At 39.9% G+C, this 20,656-nt stretch overlaps 1 protein-coding gene across 1 annotated transcript in view; it reads left to right on the top strand.

Annotated features, from left to right (window-relative positions):
* Positions 1-20,511, top strand: part of cntnap2a (contactin associated protein 2a) — a 533,013-nt gene extending 512,502 nt beyond the window's left edge. The window contains exons 24-26 of the mRNA XM_074693022.1: positions 15,270-15,554; positions 16,808-16,879; positions 18,160-20,511. Of these exons, the coding sequence (XP_074549123.1) occupies positions 15,270-15,554; positions 16,808-16,879; positions 18,160-18,359 (557 nt within the window). The 3' untranslated portion in view covers positions 18,360-20,511. The remainder of the gene's footprint in view (positions 1-15,269; positions 15,555-16,807; positions 16,880-18,159) is intronic.
* Positions 20,512-20,656: the final 145 nt, after the last annotated feature.

Below are 20,656 nucleotides of genomic sequence, written 5' to 3'. Positions count from 1 at the left end.
CCTAGGAAGTTGGAAATTTTTCCTCAAACTTAGCTTTTACTACACTAATAACTGGGACTATTAACTTACAATTGCCCAAAAGGAAGGAGTGAATGAGGGACAGAAAGAAGGAGAAGGGATGGAGGATGATGAACAAAGTAAAACAAAAAAAAAAAAAAGACAGAACTCAAGGGGGAATTTTGAAAGGAATAAAGTAGGGAAAGAGATAAAGATGTTGAGAGGGTTCAAGAAATGAATGAATGAATGAATGAATGAATGAATGGAAGAAAATAAAATTAAGGAGGTGAGAAAATGATTACGGTGATAAAGAAGGACAGAAAACATATTCACTAGTATCCTGCAGCTGATAAAAAGATTTTAGTGATATTTGCATCTACCTTGGGTATTTTTTACTGTTGAATGTCATTAATCTCATGAAATCCTTTGAGCACACATATTCATCACACTAATTACTGTAATTATCAACAGCCAATTACCTTCACCTATTTACATTCCCCTCTGATGGCGTGTGTTTCATGGCATGGTTTGGCTGCTGTAATTGACTCCTTTAATTCCTTAGTATGCACCTCCTGACTGTTGAGCATTTGCTGCAGCTCTCCTTCTTTTCTTTTCTCTTCTTTTCTTTTCTCTCCTCTTCCTTTCTTTCATCCCCTAACTCGAGTGCTGAGAAAGTCAGGGAGGTTGAAGAAATGGCCGACTTCCCTCACCAGCCAGAAACTATCGACTGCTGCAAACACAGGCATGACCCTTGGGAGCACAATGCAGTTCACACACACTAAAACACGAGAACAGGCGGAAACACACACATAATACAGCCATCCATCTTTACACAACTTCCACTGCACAGATGCTTGAAGGACACACAGGACAAAGTCAACAAACATGATGAAACAGCACCAACTTATAGATGTTATATGCAGCTCAACATGTGACCCATAAATGGTCAAAACATAATGAAACAAAAGGCCTCAGAGCAGAATAATGCATATGGACAGAGTGGAGAGAACAGAGGTAATTGGATTGAAAAAAAAAAAGAAGGAAAACAGACGGATGAGAAAAGTAATGTGATGAGAGAGGCAGAGACAGAGAAAGAAGGCAGACAGAACAAAAGCAGCCATTGGATACAGCACATCTCATCAGATCTGTTCCACTTCTGTGTCGGGACCACAGAGACAACAGAGGCTGTCAGACAGCCCGGCTATCAGATTCTCTATTTCTGGAAGACAGAGCCTCTGTGTTTGGTGCAGCACACACACACACACACACACATACACAGACACAAATACACACTCACACACAGAGATCACAACGACATCTCCTACATCACTGCACTGTCTCCTGATTGTTGGGTGGTGTTGGAAGAATACAGCAAAGACAGAAAGAATGAAAGGTTTACTCCACAGTGTTAAGTGGTAGACGAAGAGATAAGAAATAATCATAAATATTGTTGATACACAGCTGACACCAATATCAATGAAGTACTCTGAGTTTGAAGTCTGAATATGAGTAATTTTCTCCTTCAGCTTCTTACATAACTCTTTTAGCTTGTACTCCACATTAACATCAATTGTCAACATTTTACTCTTTGTACAAGTTTCTTCCATATTTGATTAGATAGTTGTAAAGAAGTGTGTCTCTTATTTTGTGAGTCATACGCCTTTATTGTTTTCTGATATCAATGAATAAATCATTTCCCATTTATCGATGGACAAACTTTTGGAAGCACTTCACATGACCCCTGTATAAAAAGATCAATATTTAAGGAGCAAGCTTGACATTCAAGATTCATTTTTTTATTTTCAGCCTCAGCTGTTGAAAAACTCAATGTCAAAAATAAATTTCCTTAAAGATAGGGTCTGCAGGAATTTTCATTACTTGTCAGTAAAAACATCATTCAGACTGGGCTCCTCCTCCATGGCTCAGTGCCAGCAGCAGCACACACCCACCGAAGCTACATGAACACACTCATTAGCCTGGCAACCACCTGTAGCATTGTGTTTTTCCGTGGAAGAGACTTGAGAGCTGTGCACCACACTTGGCACATTAGCACAAGCTAATCCCAGTTATTTGACACATACCTGGTTAGTAGAAATCTAACTTGTGTTGCTCCTGGTCCAAGTGCCCGAAAGTGAATGAGCTGAGTGGAGCCAAACTTCACCCTTGTTGAGGAAAAAGCCTTATCTTTCAGCATTTCATTTCACTTTGGTTGTGTTTTTCTTGCTCCATTCTACAATCGTAGCTGCTCAGGATAGCTTATTCCCCTCAGCATTAATTCACATGCAAGGTTACTTGTGTGCTGTGATTGGCTGAGGTAACCACATCTATTTCCTGCCCTGAAACATCAGGATACAAGCAAAACATCAACATGCGGTCAGAGGCGAGGGTTTGAGGCAGACAGAGACACTGACACACATGTAAAGAGGCCCGTAGGAGACAATTGAGCAGGAGATAGACTCTACCTTGAACTGGGACTGCATATTTAATCAAATGTTAGGAGGTATATTCATTTAAATCTGACAGCCAGTCCTTACTTCAGCAGGTTTTTGCTGATTTTTTGTTTGGTGATGTCATCACAAACTGAAAATGTAGGTTTTTGGCACTCAAAGTAAATAGTTTAAATAGTTTTAACTTTAGGTTAACTTAAAAGTGATACTTTTTTCTAGAAGTAATAGGCGTAATTGTTGAACTCAAAGTTATTGCCATTGATTACCTTGGGTTTGGAAGCACAACAGCACCCTGTTCTCCTGGACAGTATTTGTAGATGTGACTGTTTGGCCTGTTTGTTGTTACTGTCAGAGCAGATCCTTCAGGTTCAGGGTCAGAAGATCTGCAGCGTTTGCTGCTCAGGGTAATTGAGCTTAAGTGGTATTGATCATTAAAGACGAGAATGATTCAGCACATGCTACAGTTTCTGTCAGTAAAACTGCTGCAGTCCGATGCTAAATGAAACACTGAGCAGTGGGTGAAGGTAACTGTATTACTCACATCAGCGCCTAACAACAGCATATTTATATAACAGCATGTCGGGCAGGGATGTAAGGCTGCATGTCCGTGTGTGTGTATGTGTGTGTGTGTGTGTGTGTGTGTGTGTGTGTGTGTGTGTGTGTGTGTGTGTGTGTGTGTGTGTGTGTGTGTGTGTGTGTGTGTGTGTGTGTGTGTGTTGGTGGGTTGATGTATTGTGTATGAGACTGTCCTCCTTAGATCTCTGCATCCCGCTGGAATTAGTGGCTGGAGATGAGTCATAATTTAGCCCGAGCAGCAGCCACACTCCCAGCCCAGTCCTCAGAGCCACAAATCTTGTCTGCAAGAGTGTGTGCGTTCATGGTCCGTGTGTGTCGATCTAAGGGAATAGATTCAGAGCCAAAGGCAGAGTGTGAGTGAGAAAAACGGTGACACTGTGAAAGTGCTATTAGAGACAGATGATTGTAGCCCTGAGGGGGCTTGTAAAGGACACGTACATCAGTACAACACAGAAATTCTGATTTCTCTCATGTTTTTTTTTTTCTTTCCTCCAGCTGCTTCTGTCTTTTTAACTCTGCCAGCACACTCTGAACACTTTTCTCCCTGTGGGGGCTTCTTGTTATTTTAGGAAGGATTGAAGTCGTGTTGCCATCTTAATTTTGCAGTGGCTTCTGTTAAGCATAATTACTTCATATGGTCTTTTCCCAGATCTTTTTAAATGCTTCTCTTTTTATTAGGCATATTTCAAAACCACACAGTCTCTAGATTTAGTATGACTAATTTAAGAGTCAATTTGCAAAGGATGATTGATCAGTTTAAAGACATCTTATTATACACTTGATAGGATTCAATGTCTTAGACCCAGTTGAAGAGGAAAGAGGCTTGTTATTGTAAAAACTTCAGTCACTTGATTTGATTAAAAAAAATTAGTTTGCATACACCAAAAGTTAAATTGTACAACCTTTTCTTCCTGGAAAAACAGTGGAAAATCAGAGGAAGGATTCTGGCAAAGGTTTCTGGACCAGGGACTGGTATCATAACTAACCCCAGACTAGGGAGAGGCCTAAAAAACAAGTTTTCATTTCATTCAAGTGGAGAAAGCCAGAAGACATGCAACATCTGATATGGCTAAACAGTTAAAATGTTGGAAAATAGAAGAGAGAAAGGAAGGAGAAAACACAAGAAAAGGAACAAGGACAGAAAGGAGAAAGGTAGAAAATAAGGTGTGAAGACGGGAAGGAGACAGGAAGGAGAAAAGAAACAAAGAGGGGAAGTAGAAAAAGATGGAACAAAGACTGAAAGTAGGGAAAATGAGGGAAAAGCAGGACAAGAGGAGGAAGAAAGCAGAAAAGGAAAGGAGGAGAAACAAGTAGAGGAAGGAAGGAGAAAACTTAAAAATGGAATTAGGACAGTAAGGAGAAAAGGTAGAAAATAAGGAGTGAAGATAGGAAGGAGAAAAAAGAAAGAATGAACAAGAAGAAGGAAGGAAAAATGAAAAAAGAAGGAAGGAAGGAAGGAAGGAAGGAAGGGGAAAGTTTGAAAAAAAGAATAAACAAAGAGAGTAAGGTGGGAGAAAAGGAGGAAGGAAGAAGGACAAGTGGAGGAAGGAAGAATAAATGGAAAGAAGAAGGAACACAGAGGAAGGAAGGAGAAAACAAAAAATTGAGTTAGGACAGAAAGAAGAAAAGGTAGAAAATAAAGAGTGAATACAAGAAGAATAAAAGAAAGGAAGAAGGAACAAAGAGAGGAGGGAAAGTAGAAAAGAAAGATGGAACAAAGACAGAAAGTAGGAGAAAAGGAGGAGGAAAGCAGGACAAGAGGAGGAAGTAAGCAGAAAAGGAAAGGAGAAGGAACAAGTAGAGGAAGGAAGCAGAAAACTTAAAAATGAAATTAGGACAGGAAGGAGAAAAGGTAGAACATACAGAGTGAGGATAGGAAGGAGGAACAAGGAGAATAGGAAGGAGCAAAGAAAAAAAGAAGAACAAACAGAAAGCTAAGATAAAAGGAGGGAGAAAAGAAGGATGAGAGGAGGAACAAAGCACAAAGGGAAAGAAGAAGGAACAAGGAGAGGAAAGAAAGAAAGAAAGAAAGAAAGAAAGAAAGAAAGAAAGAAAGAAAGAAAGAAAGAAAGAAAGAAAGAAAGAAAGAATAATCAAAGAGAGTAAGGTAGGAGAAAGGGAGGGAAGAAGGATGAAAGGGAAAGATTTAAACAGATTTAGACATTAGGAAGGGTTTACTGTGCCCTTCAGTGTTACTGATGAGCTGTGGTGTATATTCTCTGAATGGACAAGTGAAACTGTTAGAAGACCTTAATGTGCAGTTTTTATTTACTTTTTTACTTACTTGCAAAGTGCAAAGGCACTTTACTCAAACAGCAGTTTAGTTCACTACAATTCCAGTGTTCTTAAACAACAGTCAGCAAATGCAACTGTACCATAGACTGTATAACTGTACGCACTGGTGTGGGGTTTTACTTGAAACATTGGTGCATTCATTAATCATTTCACTGGCCTGCTGTCCTGCTGATGAGGCTTTTTCACAGTTTTCTGGACTTGAGGATTCAGCACTAATGTATACATAGTGGAGCTGAGTCCTGATGCTTTGAAACTTACTACATCAGTCAGAACAATGTGAACTTTTCATTACTCCTGACCATCTTTAAGCTACTGTGAAGTCTCTTAGAGTCAGCCACTGATTTGAAACCTGTCTTTTGTCTTGTGACCTTTGGACAGACATCCTGACTCTGATTGAAGAGCGGATAAAGACGGGGCTGATAACACACAGTCCTTTCCCCCTGTATCGACCTCCAGGCTCATGAATCTGAATGCTAATTCTATCATCTCTATGATCTCATCGTGCCTTCGAACAGGACTGGATGTACCTGTTTGTGCTCACTGCAAGTGTGTGTCTGTGTGTAAGAATGACATCATGCAATCCGCCCTGGCTACCACCACTACTTTTGCCCTACACGGGTGAGTCCAGATCCATCACAGTGATGATCCAGCATCCAGGTTTTCTCCAGCTGCTGTGCCAGAGTGGGGGTGGGACTGCAGTGCAGCGATAGAGAGAGGAAGAGAAAGGTAGAGGCAGAAAGAGAGAGAGAAGAAAGCGGGTGTTTGCCAATGTAGCACCATGAAATCCTAACAGTGAAGAAGAGGAGGAGAGGAAGCCGGTCTGCTCAGACTGCACACAGACAGACACAAACTCTGCTGAGGTAAATTCAGTTCTGTGCATGCATGTGTGTATTCATACACCTTCTTTGCTTTATTTTTATATTTTCTTTCACATGCATGTCCTTAGCTCTGAGAAATCCAGGATCAGTGTTGTTGTTTCTACATCTAAATAAGACTTGCTACCAAACACAGGAAGAGAAGTGAGTCTGTTTTGAAGAGATTTTAATCTTAAATGTGATGCTTTTGGGATTTTAAAGACAAATCTACCAAAATCAGCTGTTGGCTGGCATATTACACAGATCTTTGGTGTGTGTCTGAGTCAGGAGCAAGATTGATCCATCAAAAAGAGTGTGATGCTCATATTCTTAAAGTCTGTTTGTTGCTGCGGGTCTTTTATGTCTGTGTTTCTTGGCTTGGCATCAGTGCAGCCTGACATCCTGGAAGAGGAGGAAGCTTGCGCTGGCATTGATGAATACACCTGTGTATGCGTCTGTCTGGCATAGTGTGTGAGCTGTGCAGGAGGGTGTGTCCTCTACAGGTGCATTTCTCTTCTCGAAAATAAACATCTACTTTTTATCTCTCTTATTTTAGTATGTTTTCCCACCCTCCTCACTGCTGTTATTACACTCAACAAAAATATAAACGCAACACTTTTTTTTTTTGCTCCCATTTTTCATGAGATAGACTCAAAGATCTAAAATTCATTCCTGATAAACAATATCACCATTTCTTTCAAATGTTAATAGTGAGCACTTCTGTTTTGCTGGGATAATCAATCCCACCTCAAGGGTGTGCCATATCAAAATGCTTATCTGACATCATGATTAGTGCACAGGTGTGCCTTAGATTGTCCGCAATAAAAGGCCAGCCTGAAATGTGCTGTTTTGTCTCACAGCAAAATGCCACAGATGTTGCAAGCATTGACGGAGTGTGCAATTGGCATGCTGACAGCAGGAATGTCAACGAGATCTGTTGCTCATGCATTAAATGTTTGCACGGCCCCGTGTTGCAAGGATCTGTACACAATTCTTGGAAGCTGAAGATGTCCCAGTTCTTGCATGGCCAGCATACTCACCGGACATGTCACCCTTTGAGCATGTCTGGGATGTGCTTGACTGGCGTATACGACAGTGTGTACCAGTTCCCACTAATATCCAACAACTTCGCACAGCCATTGAAGAGGAGTGGACCAACATTCCACAGGCCACAATTGACAATCTGATCAACTCTATGCAAAGAAAATGTGTTGCACTGCATGAGGCAAATGGTGGTCACACCAGATACTGACTGGTTCTGAGTCCCCAGACCCCCATTAAAGCAAAAAAAAAATGCACATTTCAGAGTGGCCTTTTATTGTGGACCGTCTAAGGCACATCTGTGCACTAATCATGGTGTCTGATGAGCATCTTGATGTGGCACACGTGAGGTGGGATGGATTATCTCAGCAAAGCAGAAGTGCTCACTATCACATATTTAGACAGATTTGTGAACTATGTTTGAGAGAAATTGCAATATTGTGTATCTGGAATGAATTTTACATCTTTAAGTCCATCTCATGAAAAATGGGAGCAAAAAAAAAGTGTTGCGGTTACATTTTTGTTTAGTGTACATCTTGATTCATCTGTATGTTTGCACACACCTGCTGTCTTACGCCTGTCTTGCTTTGTTTTCACAGCATCCATGTTGACAGTTGAGAATATTTTCACATGTTTTAGTGCAAAAGAATCAAGTTTATGCAATATTAAAGAAGGTAACTTAAAGAGGGGTTATTGTTTTTTAAGGCTACATACTGTACCTCTTCAAATATCTTCAAATGATTTACAGCTCAAACATATTCCAAGTTTTTTTCTATACTGGTGTTTTGGAAAAGCCTCATTTAAACCCCGGTCTGAAACACTTTGTTTTAGCTGCTGTCTCTTTGAGGCCCCCCACTCTACAAACCCCCTTGCTCTGATTGGCCAGCTCTCTGGCCTTGGTGTTCCAGGCCCACTCCTCCAATGTGTCAAAAACTAGTTAGGATGTCCTCGTGCCATGACCTCATAATTTCAATATGTCACATGTAGATCTCGTGCTGGTTTAAAAACAGACCACTTTGACCTGTTTCAGGGATTTCTCCAGCATATGATTATGAAGCAGTTTAAAAATGTGCATGTTTAGCTATATTTAAAATATAGGAAAGCACAATATTCAACAAAAGCCAGAGAGTTTAAAAATGGCTTAACTTTTGAGCTTTCAAGCTACAAACCACGTTTTAGGTAAAATCATCAATTTTTTCAAGACAAAGTTGTATTTTTATTGATATGCTTTAAAAACAATAAATATACAATCCCATTTAGAGAATGTGAGTGAGGACAACATGTCTGTTTTGTCTTTTTACACATTTTGGCAACTTTTTCGCACTTAGTTTTTTCTCCTTTTTTCATAGAAAGTTGTCCGTTTTTTGAATCTGTTTTTCATTTTCTAGATAACTGCCTCCTTTCTTCCTTACACTGCAACAACTGAAATTTACACAAGTGTTTATGTCTTATTTTTAGTACAAATTTGTTTTCTTATTGGACTCAATATAAGCCACTTTCAACCAAGACTGGAAGTCCAGAAAAATGTCATATTTTCAGCCTTTAAGAAAGAAAAATGCCCCCTGAACTGCTTGTAAAGAGAAAAAAAAATGCAGACCAGGTAAGAAAAATGTACTTGTTTAAATATTTCTAGACATTCAATTATAGTTTCAAAAACTGAACATTAGATAAATAAAAAGTTGGGTTTTTTTACTCCATCTGCAGATTTTTTTTTCACTTTTTCTAGGTATCATTTTTGTTTTTAAAATCTTGAAATAATACATAAATCTTGATTTGTCAGAGGAATATGGATCAAGTTAAGCGTTTAGCTATTTTTACTGAAAATAAAAAATAAATACTGGCTTAGATTCAGTTTTTCGCACTCTACCCACGTGCTTCTGCTGCGACCAAATTTTACCAAATTTTCCCCCCCTGGGATTAATAAAGTATTCCTGATTCCTGATGACTGTTTTAACGTGTGTGTGTTTGTCTAGCATGTTTGTTTTAGTCTAACAAAGGGTGTGGTCTGTGGATTCTCATTCACATGCTTTAGGTGTCCTTCAAATACATCATACTTTCATGAAAAACCCACCCCCACTCACCCACACACCTCTCTCCTTTTTCCTTCTCTCACCCCCTGCAACAGCTTCCATTTGTTGCCATGGCAACTGTGTTTGATCTCGTCTCTACCCTGCCCCTGCATTGAGCGCCCTTCGTGTCACCCCATTTCTTTCCCTCTATTCTTTTTATTTCCACATACACACACACACACACACACACACACACACACACACACACACACACACACACACACACACACACACACACACACACACATGCAGCAGACACCCGCCTCTGTCTGTCCTCCCCCTCCTTATGTGTCTCTTACCTTTCCCCCTCAAGCAGCACTTCTCAAGGGAGGCAGCCACACCCTCCCTCTCTCCACACTACTCCTGCAGTTTTCCTCATCCTCCCTTTTTTTCTTCCCCTTCCACCAAAAAGCAGTTTTAGGTGCTGCTTTACATTTTGAATTATTCATGTGAAGTTATCGGTCGCAGTGGTGAGGCACCATCAGGAGGTGAGATCCTCTGACCTTGTCCCAGTGTGTGTGTGTGTGTGTGTGTGTGTGTGTTTACCGGTCTTTAATGTGTAAGGGGTCACATATGGTGCATCATCCACTACAATCGTGGGACATCTTTGTAATCATATATGATGGTACATTTCATTAGTGCAGTCTCTAGCCAGATGGATTAGCTTCTGCTGTTTTCTAATCATGATGAGTGTGTGGACAGGGAGCTGCTGATGTGTGTGAGTGCGTGTTTGCAAATGTTTTATTGATCAGTCTAGAAAGCTCTGTTAGAAGCCACCAGGGCAAACTAAGGAGGGGATTACAAGCTCAAAGATGAGCGTGCGGTGGCTGGCTTTGTCAAGCCAATGTCTCACTTCAATGTGCGTGCTTATTATGATGTTAAGTGGACTAATTAATGTCAAAAAGATGTCGAATATACATCACACTTAGTTTTGGTGTGCAGGAAGTAGTCTTAAATTAATCAACATTTCAACTGAGGTCACACAAGAGAGTGGGTAAAGCTGTTCTGTGGTATTTTAAGTCCCCTTTATCAGTCTGGTTTTATTTGACCGCACTATATAAAGAGTTATTCTAGTTACTTGCCTCTGTCCTGTGTGGTTCTAAGGTTTTACAAAGCTAAGTCCATACTTGTTTTCTTTGTATTTTTTGCAAGAGATGGTCCAAACAAGCAACATCTTCATCCATTTTCACATATTTGTAATCTGGTTAATTTTAACATACAATGAAATTTGACTATAAAGTAACAATGATGAGAATGTCTACTCCAAATGTGCAAATTTTCAAACCTTTCAAATCAGCCTGTTCCAAACCAATCAGTTTCATGGCATGTTGCAGGGGGCGGGCCTCAAACATGAAGGTCTTGCTACCTCTGACAGGCCTCACGAAGCTGGCTAATCAGGGCAGGGAGCCTTACAGAGACAATCTCTAAAAAAAAAAATGTTCAGATAGAGGCTTAAATAAGAGATTTTTAAAATACCAGTGTGAGAAAAATTGAGGGGTGTTTTTGTTTTTGTTGTTTTTTGATTGTAAGTTATGTGCAGCTAAATTGGAGCTATCAGAGGGACAGAATAAAGCCCAATAAAAGCTTTACTTGCATTCAAGAGAACTGTTCAAATCTGGTTTCACATGTCCTTTTTATGTCCTTTATAACTCAAACAACCACTGCATGTGTTGAAAAATAAAGCCAATGCATAAGTGCAGAAAACTTCAGTTCCTCAAGTGTGTACTCAAGGTTGATTCAAAAGCCATGGGAACTCTTCCAGAGCCCAAGTGAATAACTCAGTTTTGCAACAGACATATCGACATATGCTCATGGTCTGGTTTCGATGACTATTTTGGTCCCAGCAGCACATTTCTTATAACTCAAGACTAAGCGTTCAGTATAATTAGGCACAGTCAGAGACTGATTTAACATATTGGTGGGAGCATTGTTGCTGCAAGGCTAAAGACTTAATTCCACCTCTTGGCCTTTTTCTAGCCTCGCCAAAGAAAAGTTGGACTCCTCCCTTCCAGATGGCGATCCTCATCTTTGGGCTGTATAACACCACACATGGGTGGAATCACTTAGACCACATTCAGGCTAAAAAACTGTCTGAGATCACATTACACCAGATAATTCAATCATAAGGGTCACAGTGGCCACAACTTGCTCCCCAATTAACACTAAATGGATTTAATGATATCAAACCCATAGAGGCATCTTATCAGTGACAGCCCTGCCCTCAATTCATAACAAATGTCTGATGTTTCTTGTGATTTTAACTGGAAACAAACTTCTTTCTAACAAACAGTCCCTCATGAAATCACTGGCCCCAATAAATCAGAAACATGAGGAAGCTTGTCGGCTATTTACCACTCACCAGCGTTGTATGCAAAGCAGCTGCTTCTGCTCCCAACAGAGAGCCCATTAGTATTCACACACAGACCTCTGCAGTGATCAGCGCACTTTCAGGCATCCAGAGAAGAGAGCAGGGAGCGTGCTCATATTCATACTTTGTATTCATAACACTGTTGTTATCAGTATTCTGCTCACTGCTCCAACTGTAGAGATGTGAGGCACTTCTTTCCCGCATGTGTGTGTGTCAGTCTGTGGACCTATCCTGCACACTCCCACGCATATTCAAATTCATACACACTGTTTTCAAGGTGTGAAGTGATTAACAGCAGATTGAGTGTTCCTGTAAAAAAAGGCTCATCGTACAGTCACATTTGAGCACCTTCATATGCATATGAGTCTGAAGGAGGTATGTCGAGGGTTCACATAGCGCTGAACTCTATTCCTGGAAGCACAATCAATACCGTGCACACACTCACGTATACTCACACGCTTGTTTTGGGCCCATCACAATGGCATAAATTGGGAGAATTACATTAAAATCCAATGTCCAGGCACTTAGAACCCCATCATATAACCTAACACAATAAATAAACACCCAGACAAAGCAGTTTGCTGTAGTTAGTCATCCCTTGTTCATGTTTTGCTGCAGGATCGTCCAAACAGCAGTTCAGTCTGGGTGTGGTGCAGGCGGGCAGCCATGCATGTAGAAATTAAAACCCGGCTCTCCAGCCGGCAGACACACAGACAGAGTTCATGTGAAGGGATAAGAGATTTCTCCGCTCTGTAAGAGTGTTGAAGACAGCTGAAGGCTGTTCTGAAATCAGTCCAGGTTTGTGCTGGAGCAAAGCGTGTCTGAGGAGGTTTGTTTTCTGCAGTATTTAGATTTCTTTTTTATTCATTTTGCAGTCTGCAGTTTCTTATCTCTCTCACTGAATTTCCCCTGCAGTTATTGTTTTGTCTGTTTCTGTGTGTGTTTTTGTGAGACTCATCCCTTGACTGTATTTATCCAAAATTGTGAGAGTAAAATGGCATCACACATAATGCGTTTTTATCTTGATACACCATTAATGTAAGCTGTTATTACACCAGTTATGTTGAATTGAATTGACTGATTGCAGCTGTGGGCCAAATTAACCCCCAGAGAATGAACAAGTCTCCAGTCAACACTTTTCAGCTCCAACTGTCTGTCAGGAGAAATCAATATGAGCCAACACAAGATCATTTATTGTGTTTACACCAGAATAAACAACCATCATGGTTTAAACTGACATGCAGCACCAGGCAGAGCTCAGATATGATTTAGACTGCACCTGTGGCCCTGTCTGGTTTAAGTGATTCTCTTTGCAACAGAAGGTGATGAAATGATATAAGATGAGGAGAATAGGACTCACCGTGATGTAGGTATTAAGTGTAGAAATTGCTGTGTTTAAAAAAGGACAATTGACATGAACGGATGTGGCAGTAAGTGGGCTTCAGGTGATTTTCACAGCTTTGGTATTTGGCACAGGAAGGGAGTTATTGTGAAGTGTCAGCACTCAGACAAAGAGCCACTTCAACTAAAAGAAAGGAAGCCACAAAAAGAGGGCGAGTAGGCGTTAGCAACTTTTATTATAGCAGCTTTTGTCTATTTTCTGCACCACATATGAGCTGTGGCTACACCTTACTTCCCTGGGTAATGGTCAGTGAAATATGGGAGCATCATGAGGACCAGGGATGCAAACTGTTTCCTGTATTTAAAGATGGCCAACACGTCTCTACCTTTGTCTTTATACAAAAGTGAAGCAAAATTACCCATTTGACCGGCCTTGTGTTGTTGGTATAGAGTCCTGACATCCCAGCTCCTCTTCGAAAAAAATTAATTTCCCAAAATAACACTTTCCTGATTGCGACCACAACTTAGCAGAGTATCATGATGGTTTGGAAGCAAATGTTCCAGTTTTTTGAGAAAGCTGAGTCTTGTATTCATGATTAATTCTTTTACTGCTCCAATTCAGTGCACACAGCACAGCAGGAGCAATAATTGTCACCAAAGTCATTAACCATGTTTGTATGATGCTTTGAATAAATACAAATAACCAATTAAACTTTAAATTCTTAGAAAAATGAATATTTCAGCATAAATGAGCCTGATGAGAACTAACTAAATCGATTGAAACGATGATGAAGAATGATATAGAGAAGCTGCAACTGTTTTGGCTTCACCCTTAGGGAGCTGTCATGTCATCCCATACTGTGTAGATGTACCAGGGGAAAGAAAAAAATGTCATGGGGTCCAGAGCTTTCCAAGATGAGCACCAATGATTAGATGTAAGATTTTTATTCAAGATATTAAATGTAAAGCAGATATATTTGAATCAATGTGCGATGGGCCCAAACACTCATATCCATAGGTATCCTTTAAAGACATAAATAAGAATTGCTACTGGGTGTCCTCTTTTAAATAAGAGAATGAATTCAGAAAGAGGAGACTGTCTAAGCAGTGCAGTTGTTAATTGATTATTCAACCTTTATTTTGACATCAGAGGTCATTGTCAGTTTTTATTCCTCCTTTGCTGTCTGCCTCCTCCTCCTGCCATCCCTTGTCTCTTTTATGTCCTCCCTCCTAGTTTGTGTAGATCTGTATCTCCTGCAGATGTTTTAGACTTGCAGAGTTGGGAGATGTTGTGTCAGCAAAATCTGCACCCACTACAGCACCTGTTAAAGCAAATTTATTTCAAAAACCTGCTTTGATCTGGGTTTCTTGTTTTGCTCCATTTCTGTCTGTACAAGTTTTCTTTATTTAAAGTAAATGTAAAATCATGGTTCGGGATCATTTGGTGCTACTGCAAGTGTTTTTGGTAAGCATTCATTTGGTACCCTCTGTAGAGCTGATTATGTCCTGTACATATTTTTAACAAAAAAAACACCCTTTATCTAAATAATGAAATTTGTCACCTGGCAAAAACTTCTGTGAAAAAAACAATAGCAAATATCTCTCAGCTAGTTATATTAATTTGCAAGACATTAGTAAGTTAATTACTTTTCAAAGGGCCCGGTGAGCGAACTAGAAGGACTTTGGGGATTTCATCAGCTATAGTGCATTACATCATTAAATGGTTCATAGAATCTAAAGAAATCTCTCGACAAAAAGGACAAGGCTAATAAATTATTTTGATTTTTGAATCTTCAGGCAGCATTGCTCTAGAAACAGATATGACTCTTTAGTAAAGGTCACTGCATTAATTCAAAATCACATCCAAAAACAAAAGCCTCTTAACATTGTTTGTCATTGCATTCAAAAATGTAAGTTCAAACCGTGCAGAGCAAAGAGGGAAGCATTTGTGAATCGGATCAAGAAAGGCTGGCAACTGACATTTTCCAAGCATGTTCATCAGCCGCCTTGCAGGACAAATCATAACTAAACTAAATATTTAATTTAAAGTCAAGTAAATACACTAGCCTGTTTTTTTTATATATATATATTACATCAAAATGAATCTTTCCACTTTCTGCCTCAGAAAAGGTGAACAAGACCTTGGTTTATGGTTGTTAGACCAGTTAACTCAAAAAGCAGAATGTGGGGGTTTCTCTGAAGGATTTTGTTGCCAAGGCATCAAGCTTAGTTCAGTAACACTGAAATAATTCTGACTTCTCTCCCGTGTGTCTCCTTACAGAAACTGGACACATAGACCCTGTCCTCATTGAACGCTACAACACCCCAGGATTTGTCGGTTGTCTCTCGCGAGTTGAGTTCAACAGAGTCGCTCCCCTCAAGTCTGCACTGAGAGTCGCTGCACAGTCCCAGGACACATCCACAGACGGTCAGCCAGAGAGACCACCTGCAGCCTCCTTACCGGTGTCTTTTCAGGGAAAATTAGTAGAGTCCAACTGCGGGGCATCGCCTCTTACCATCCCACCCATGTCGGCTGCAACAGATCCCTGGCATCTGGACAACAAAGGTACTAAACTACAAATAATAAAATGTGCTTCAGTAAGTTAGGACATTAACACCTCTGTGTGTAATGTTATACCAGAAACAATGTTTTTATATCCAGCCATGGATGCAGTCACTTTCCTCCAACATGGTGCCAACAGTGCCTTAGGGAACATTAAACTATCAGAGATCGATCATGTCCATTGATCTTGACCTGAGGTCCACATTCAGTGTCAGCTCTCCACCATTCTTACTTATGAATGATGAGCATTAATCCTGCTGCACATGTACTATAGATAGAACTCATTTATAATTCATACAGCCCTCTACAATCCTTCACTTCCAAATGATCATCGTCTCTGTCCTCATTGATTTTTTTGTTTTTCAGTTCCTATCTGCCTAACTTTCTGTAACTCCTTTATCCCCTTCTCTCTTCTTCCTGCTATTTCCCAGAGGATGTTTATATAAATATATATATCTAAGCACCTCTGGTCAACTGACAGATTATCATGAGTCACATTGCCCTTCATTCCCTCTCTTACACCTCCTTCTCCAAGCTCTGCCTCTCCTTCTCCGTCTTACTCATGCTTTTCACGTCCCTGGAGAGCTATGAAGTCAGCAGCAGCAAAAATAGCTGACAGCTCACTTCAGAGAGAAGATGTTTGTGGGAGTGTGTACATACAGGTTATTCACTGCACTTAAAGGTTTGTTTGGGTATAACATGTATGTGAATAGAGTTCAAGGACTTTGTTCTCCTTTTGATCTGTGTTTTCATCACAAAACAGCTTCTCTACACATCTTTAACCCTTCCCTATCTCCTTGAGGGAGAATCAGAACATTTAAAGGTGCTGCAAACAGAGTTGTTTTCCACACAAGTTGTTGTTGTTGTTAACTCTATACCTGTATCTCTGATGTAATCCAATTAACCATGAAAAAACAAGTAAATTCATGCTGTTGATCCTTTGAGGACGCTTGGTACTGATGTCTTTGTTGAGGTATGCAGTGAAGCCAGAGCAGATGTGGAAAAAAATACTGCGCAATCCTTCAAGCACTTCTTATAACAACGCAATCTGTTTGTGATTCAGAGGTGAAAGGAAAACTCTGCTGGCTGTTTTTTTTTATTAATTAATTGATTGATTTTTATCATGAATGATTAAAGATTTTAGCTCTGCTGAAATCGGTCCGATTAGCTATACCTGTTTGATGTGCAAAAGACAGTTTTGACAATTTTCTGTAAGGCTTGTTAAGAAATACTTTTTTAACCAACTCTTTTTGCAGATGCTGAGTTCCCCTTCAATGAGGAAAGAGTGATACCTGATGGAGTCAACAGAGACTCAGCCATCATCGGAGGTAAAGTAGTGCTACAGAGTGACATTCCTGCCAAAATCTTGAGACATTCAAAACATCTTGGGATAAATCATAGATTTCAATGAGGAACATGATCGGCACCCCTAAAATAGAATTGTTACTTGCACTTGTTTTGCGCTAAGCAGCTACTACAATGGTTTGCCTCCAAAACTTCCTTGATTTATGAAGTAATTGTCTGTGAGATTTTAGTAACAAGGGAAAGGGAAGCCCAATTGTCTTATATACTGAGTTAAATATCATAAATGCCACAATAGCTTAATATGCACTCCTGATCAAAATTTTAAGACCAGTTGAAAGATTGTAAGAAATTACATACTGAAAATAACAGTTAAAGTGTAATAGACTGTTCATCAGCCAATCAAAGGTTTAAAACCACAGTCTTCAAAATCTGAAATCTGTGCAAAAATGTGGATTGAATGTCATTTTCTGTCAGGTATTCACACTGTCATGACCTCCTGATAGCAAAGGCTAAAAAAGCTTTCTCACTTTGACCGTGGTCAGATTGTTGAGCTGTATAAGCAAGGCCTCTCGCAACACGCCATCGCTGATGAGGTTGGGTGCATTAAGATACTCATTTTGAATTTCTGAAAAGATCCTGAGGGTTATGGAACAAAAAAGTAAAGTGGTGGACCCAAAAACATTTCATTTTCACTGAGGCGGAGGATCCAGTTGGCTGTTCATCAAGATATGGGATGATTTTCAACCCAATTAAAGCCGTTAGAGCAACGTTCCCACTAGCCTCTGGAATAACTTCCATCAAACATGAAGTGATCATCAAGACTGGTGGAGCTACTGATTGCTGAGTCCTGTTTGGAAACTTTAAGGTTTGGGTTTTTTGAGCTATGTTCTTAAACGTTTAGCTATTGAACATCCTATTTTTGTTTAATTATTATTTGCATTAAATTGCTTGTTCAACTTATTTGTCTTACTCCCATTTCTAATTTTTGCATTTTGAAACTCTACATCAAAACTTTTTAAGATCCAACAGTGATTCTTGCAATTTTTCGAATGGTCTCAAATTTTTGAACAGGGGTGTGTATACACATTTGAGAGGATGAGAGCAGAATTTATTTAGCATCATAGGTTTGGAATAAGTCATAAAACTTACACAGGCGTCTTGATTTTTATTTCGGTCATGTCGACACACATATACAACATCACACATTGTCAATAGATGATCACATTGTACATGTCCGAAAGGGAAGACGGGAGGGGACGGGTCTTAAAGAGACTGAACATTCATATTCATGTGTCTCCTGTAGGTATCATCGCTGTGGTGATCTTCACCATCCTATGCACGCTGGTGTTCCTGATCCGCTACATGTTCCGTCACAAAGGCACCTACCACACCAATGAAGCCAAGGGCAGCGGGGAGTCTGCCGGGGAGTCAGCAGACACGGCAATTATTGGCACCGACAACCCGGAAACCATCGACGAATCAAAGAAGGAATGGTTCATCTAACGGCGGCCAGTGACAGGACTCTGAGAGAGGACGCGATTTGTCAAACCACTTGTTGGCTTCATTCAGTGACCAATCACAGGAAAAGTGAAGGAAAAGTTATTCAATAAAGACAATAATCTCCCAGAGAGCACAGGGATGTGGGATTAACATGTACAGAAATCTTTTGTTTGTTTGTTTGTTTGATTTCTTTTTTTTATATATCCAGAGTATTAGAGAGAGAAGGGGGACGGTTACACAGCAGCACAGCTGTAACAGACTGTACATGTACATACTAACCGGCTTGTCCTTCTTTGTATCGTGCTTGGGAGTTTTCAGGAGTCCTTTGAATACTGTATATGACAAATAATTATACTTACCGGGGTCGTGTGATAGCACAGATTTATTGCCAGTCTCTGTTGCATTTTATTTTTTAACAAAAATCTGATAGCAAAAATGATCAAATCAACATGCCAAACCCCCTTTTCTTTGATTCGTAAGGCTGAGGTTGCATCAGCCTGTCAACACTCGCATCAGTCAAACATGCCACCTATACTGTGGTGATATAGACATGAATATGGATGCCAAACCGCACTGTGTAAATACAACATTTTGTGTTATTTTTCCTTTTTCTTCAAAGATTTATTCAGAATCCAGTACATAAACAGGACTGAGGAATTCAGAACTATATTGCAATGTTATCTTATGTGTGTCCATTACATTGTATATGTGTGAAATATAGAGTTTTATGTTGATATCTTTATGACATTAGATTGTATGGGACACTCCTTTCTGGAGGAAAGGCAGAGAGGGGTTTCTCAAAGCATGATGGGAAATCATGACACTCCATGTTTAGTTTTATTCAGCACGGCAGCTTTTTTTTATTTCAAATGAGTGAAACCAGGAGCCTTTACTCATTCAGACTCAGGCAGTCGGTTTGTTTCTTTGCCAAACACTTGAGTCTTCAAACTTTATCAGATCATTTCAGACTTCTTGCGTTAAATGTTCGTCAAAGTTGGGCTGAGTTTGCAGCGTGTGCACGCCACTTTGCGTACTTTTGGAGCTCAGATGAATGGATTGGTAATTGGATCAGAGGAAATTTAGAAAGGTTGTCAGGACAGTCACAGAGATACAATGCAAAAACTTTTTGAGTTGTATTCATGCACTAAACTTCATGCGTTTTAAGGTTGAACCAGCCACTTTGGATTTGTTGATATCTGGGGTAGGTTGAGATAATTGGCTTACCAATGCATTGTGCCTTCAAGGTGTTGAGCCATATCGCCTTGTCCCAGACAACTTAACACAAAAATGCAACAAAACTTGACTAATCCTGCATGAATCCTCATGAATCAAAGGTTTCATGTGTTTTTATGTTTCCTGATTTGACTGGTGCTCTTTTTTTTTTTTTTTTTTAATCCTGCATAGAGATCTCAAATCCTCACAAAGACCGACTTTCTCCAGCATATCTCTGTAGGTTTCTGTGCAGCAAAAAGCAGCTATGCTGATGTAGAGGTGAGCTGCAAGCTGCAAACACAAAAGAAGTTTACACCTACCCTTCATGACGCACACAAACACATGCGTGATAAAGCATGAGTCAAGGTTGTCCTTCGATTCTGGGGACGACATGTTCAGACTGAGGAGGTTGCTGCTTTGTCAACACTGAATCGAGCTTCTCTATCAGTGCCACTGTCATCCAACAGACATGTACAATGTATATTTTCTGACTATTTCCCTGTCATTGTTGCTTATGTTTACCTTAACGTAGCATTTACAGAACAGTGTGTTCCATTTTGAAACCAGCTGCCAACTTTAGTATTGGTTTGTGAGTTTGCTTTTTGTACGTTTGTTTGGTTAAACTGCTGCCATGTCACCCTGTTACATGAATGATTTTGTACATCCTTGTCGCCTCATGGTTGAGTGGAAACTGTACATCAGAGATATTTGTCAGAGAAACTCAGCCTGCCTTCTTCTACGGCCTCAAAGGAGATACTCCCTGTCCACACATCACATCCATGAAGGCATAACCAGTGACTTTCCTTTTTTTAAGATTACTTTACCAAGACTAAACATATACATGCCCTCGTATGTGGTTTGAACATGGTTATAATGGTTTATCAGCTCGAAGAGACAAAACCATAACCCATATGTTTGCTTTCAGTTCTATTGAGTTCAATAAAGAGTGTTTGATCTTTCGTGTCAGTGTCTGTCTCTGACATCTTCTCGTTAAATAAATAAACAAAACACTTCAGGGGGTCAGGGGGTCTTCTGAATGGTATAATTTCATGACATTAGAGCTTTGAAATCTGCACAGCTTTTAGTAT

The sequence above is a fragment of the Halichoeres trimaculatus genome, unplaced genomic scaffold, assembly GCF_033239565.1.
Source record: "Halichoeres trimaculatus isolate MK-OKI-2021-1 unplaced genomic scaffold, fHalTri1.1 fHalTri1_scaffold_18, whole genome shotgun sequence".
Lineage (NCBI taxonomy): Eukaryota > Metazoa > Chordata > Actinopteri > Labriformes > Labridae > Halichoeres > Halichoeres trimaculatus.
This window is presented reverse-complemented; position numbering and strand designations above follow the sequence as displayed.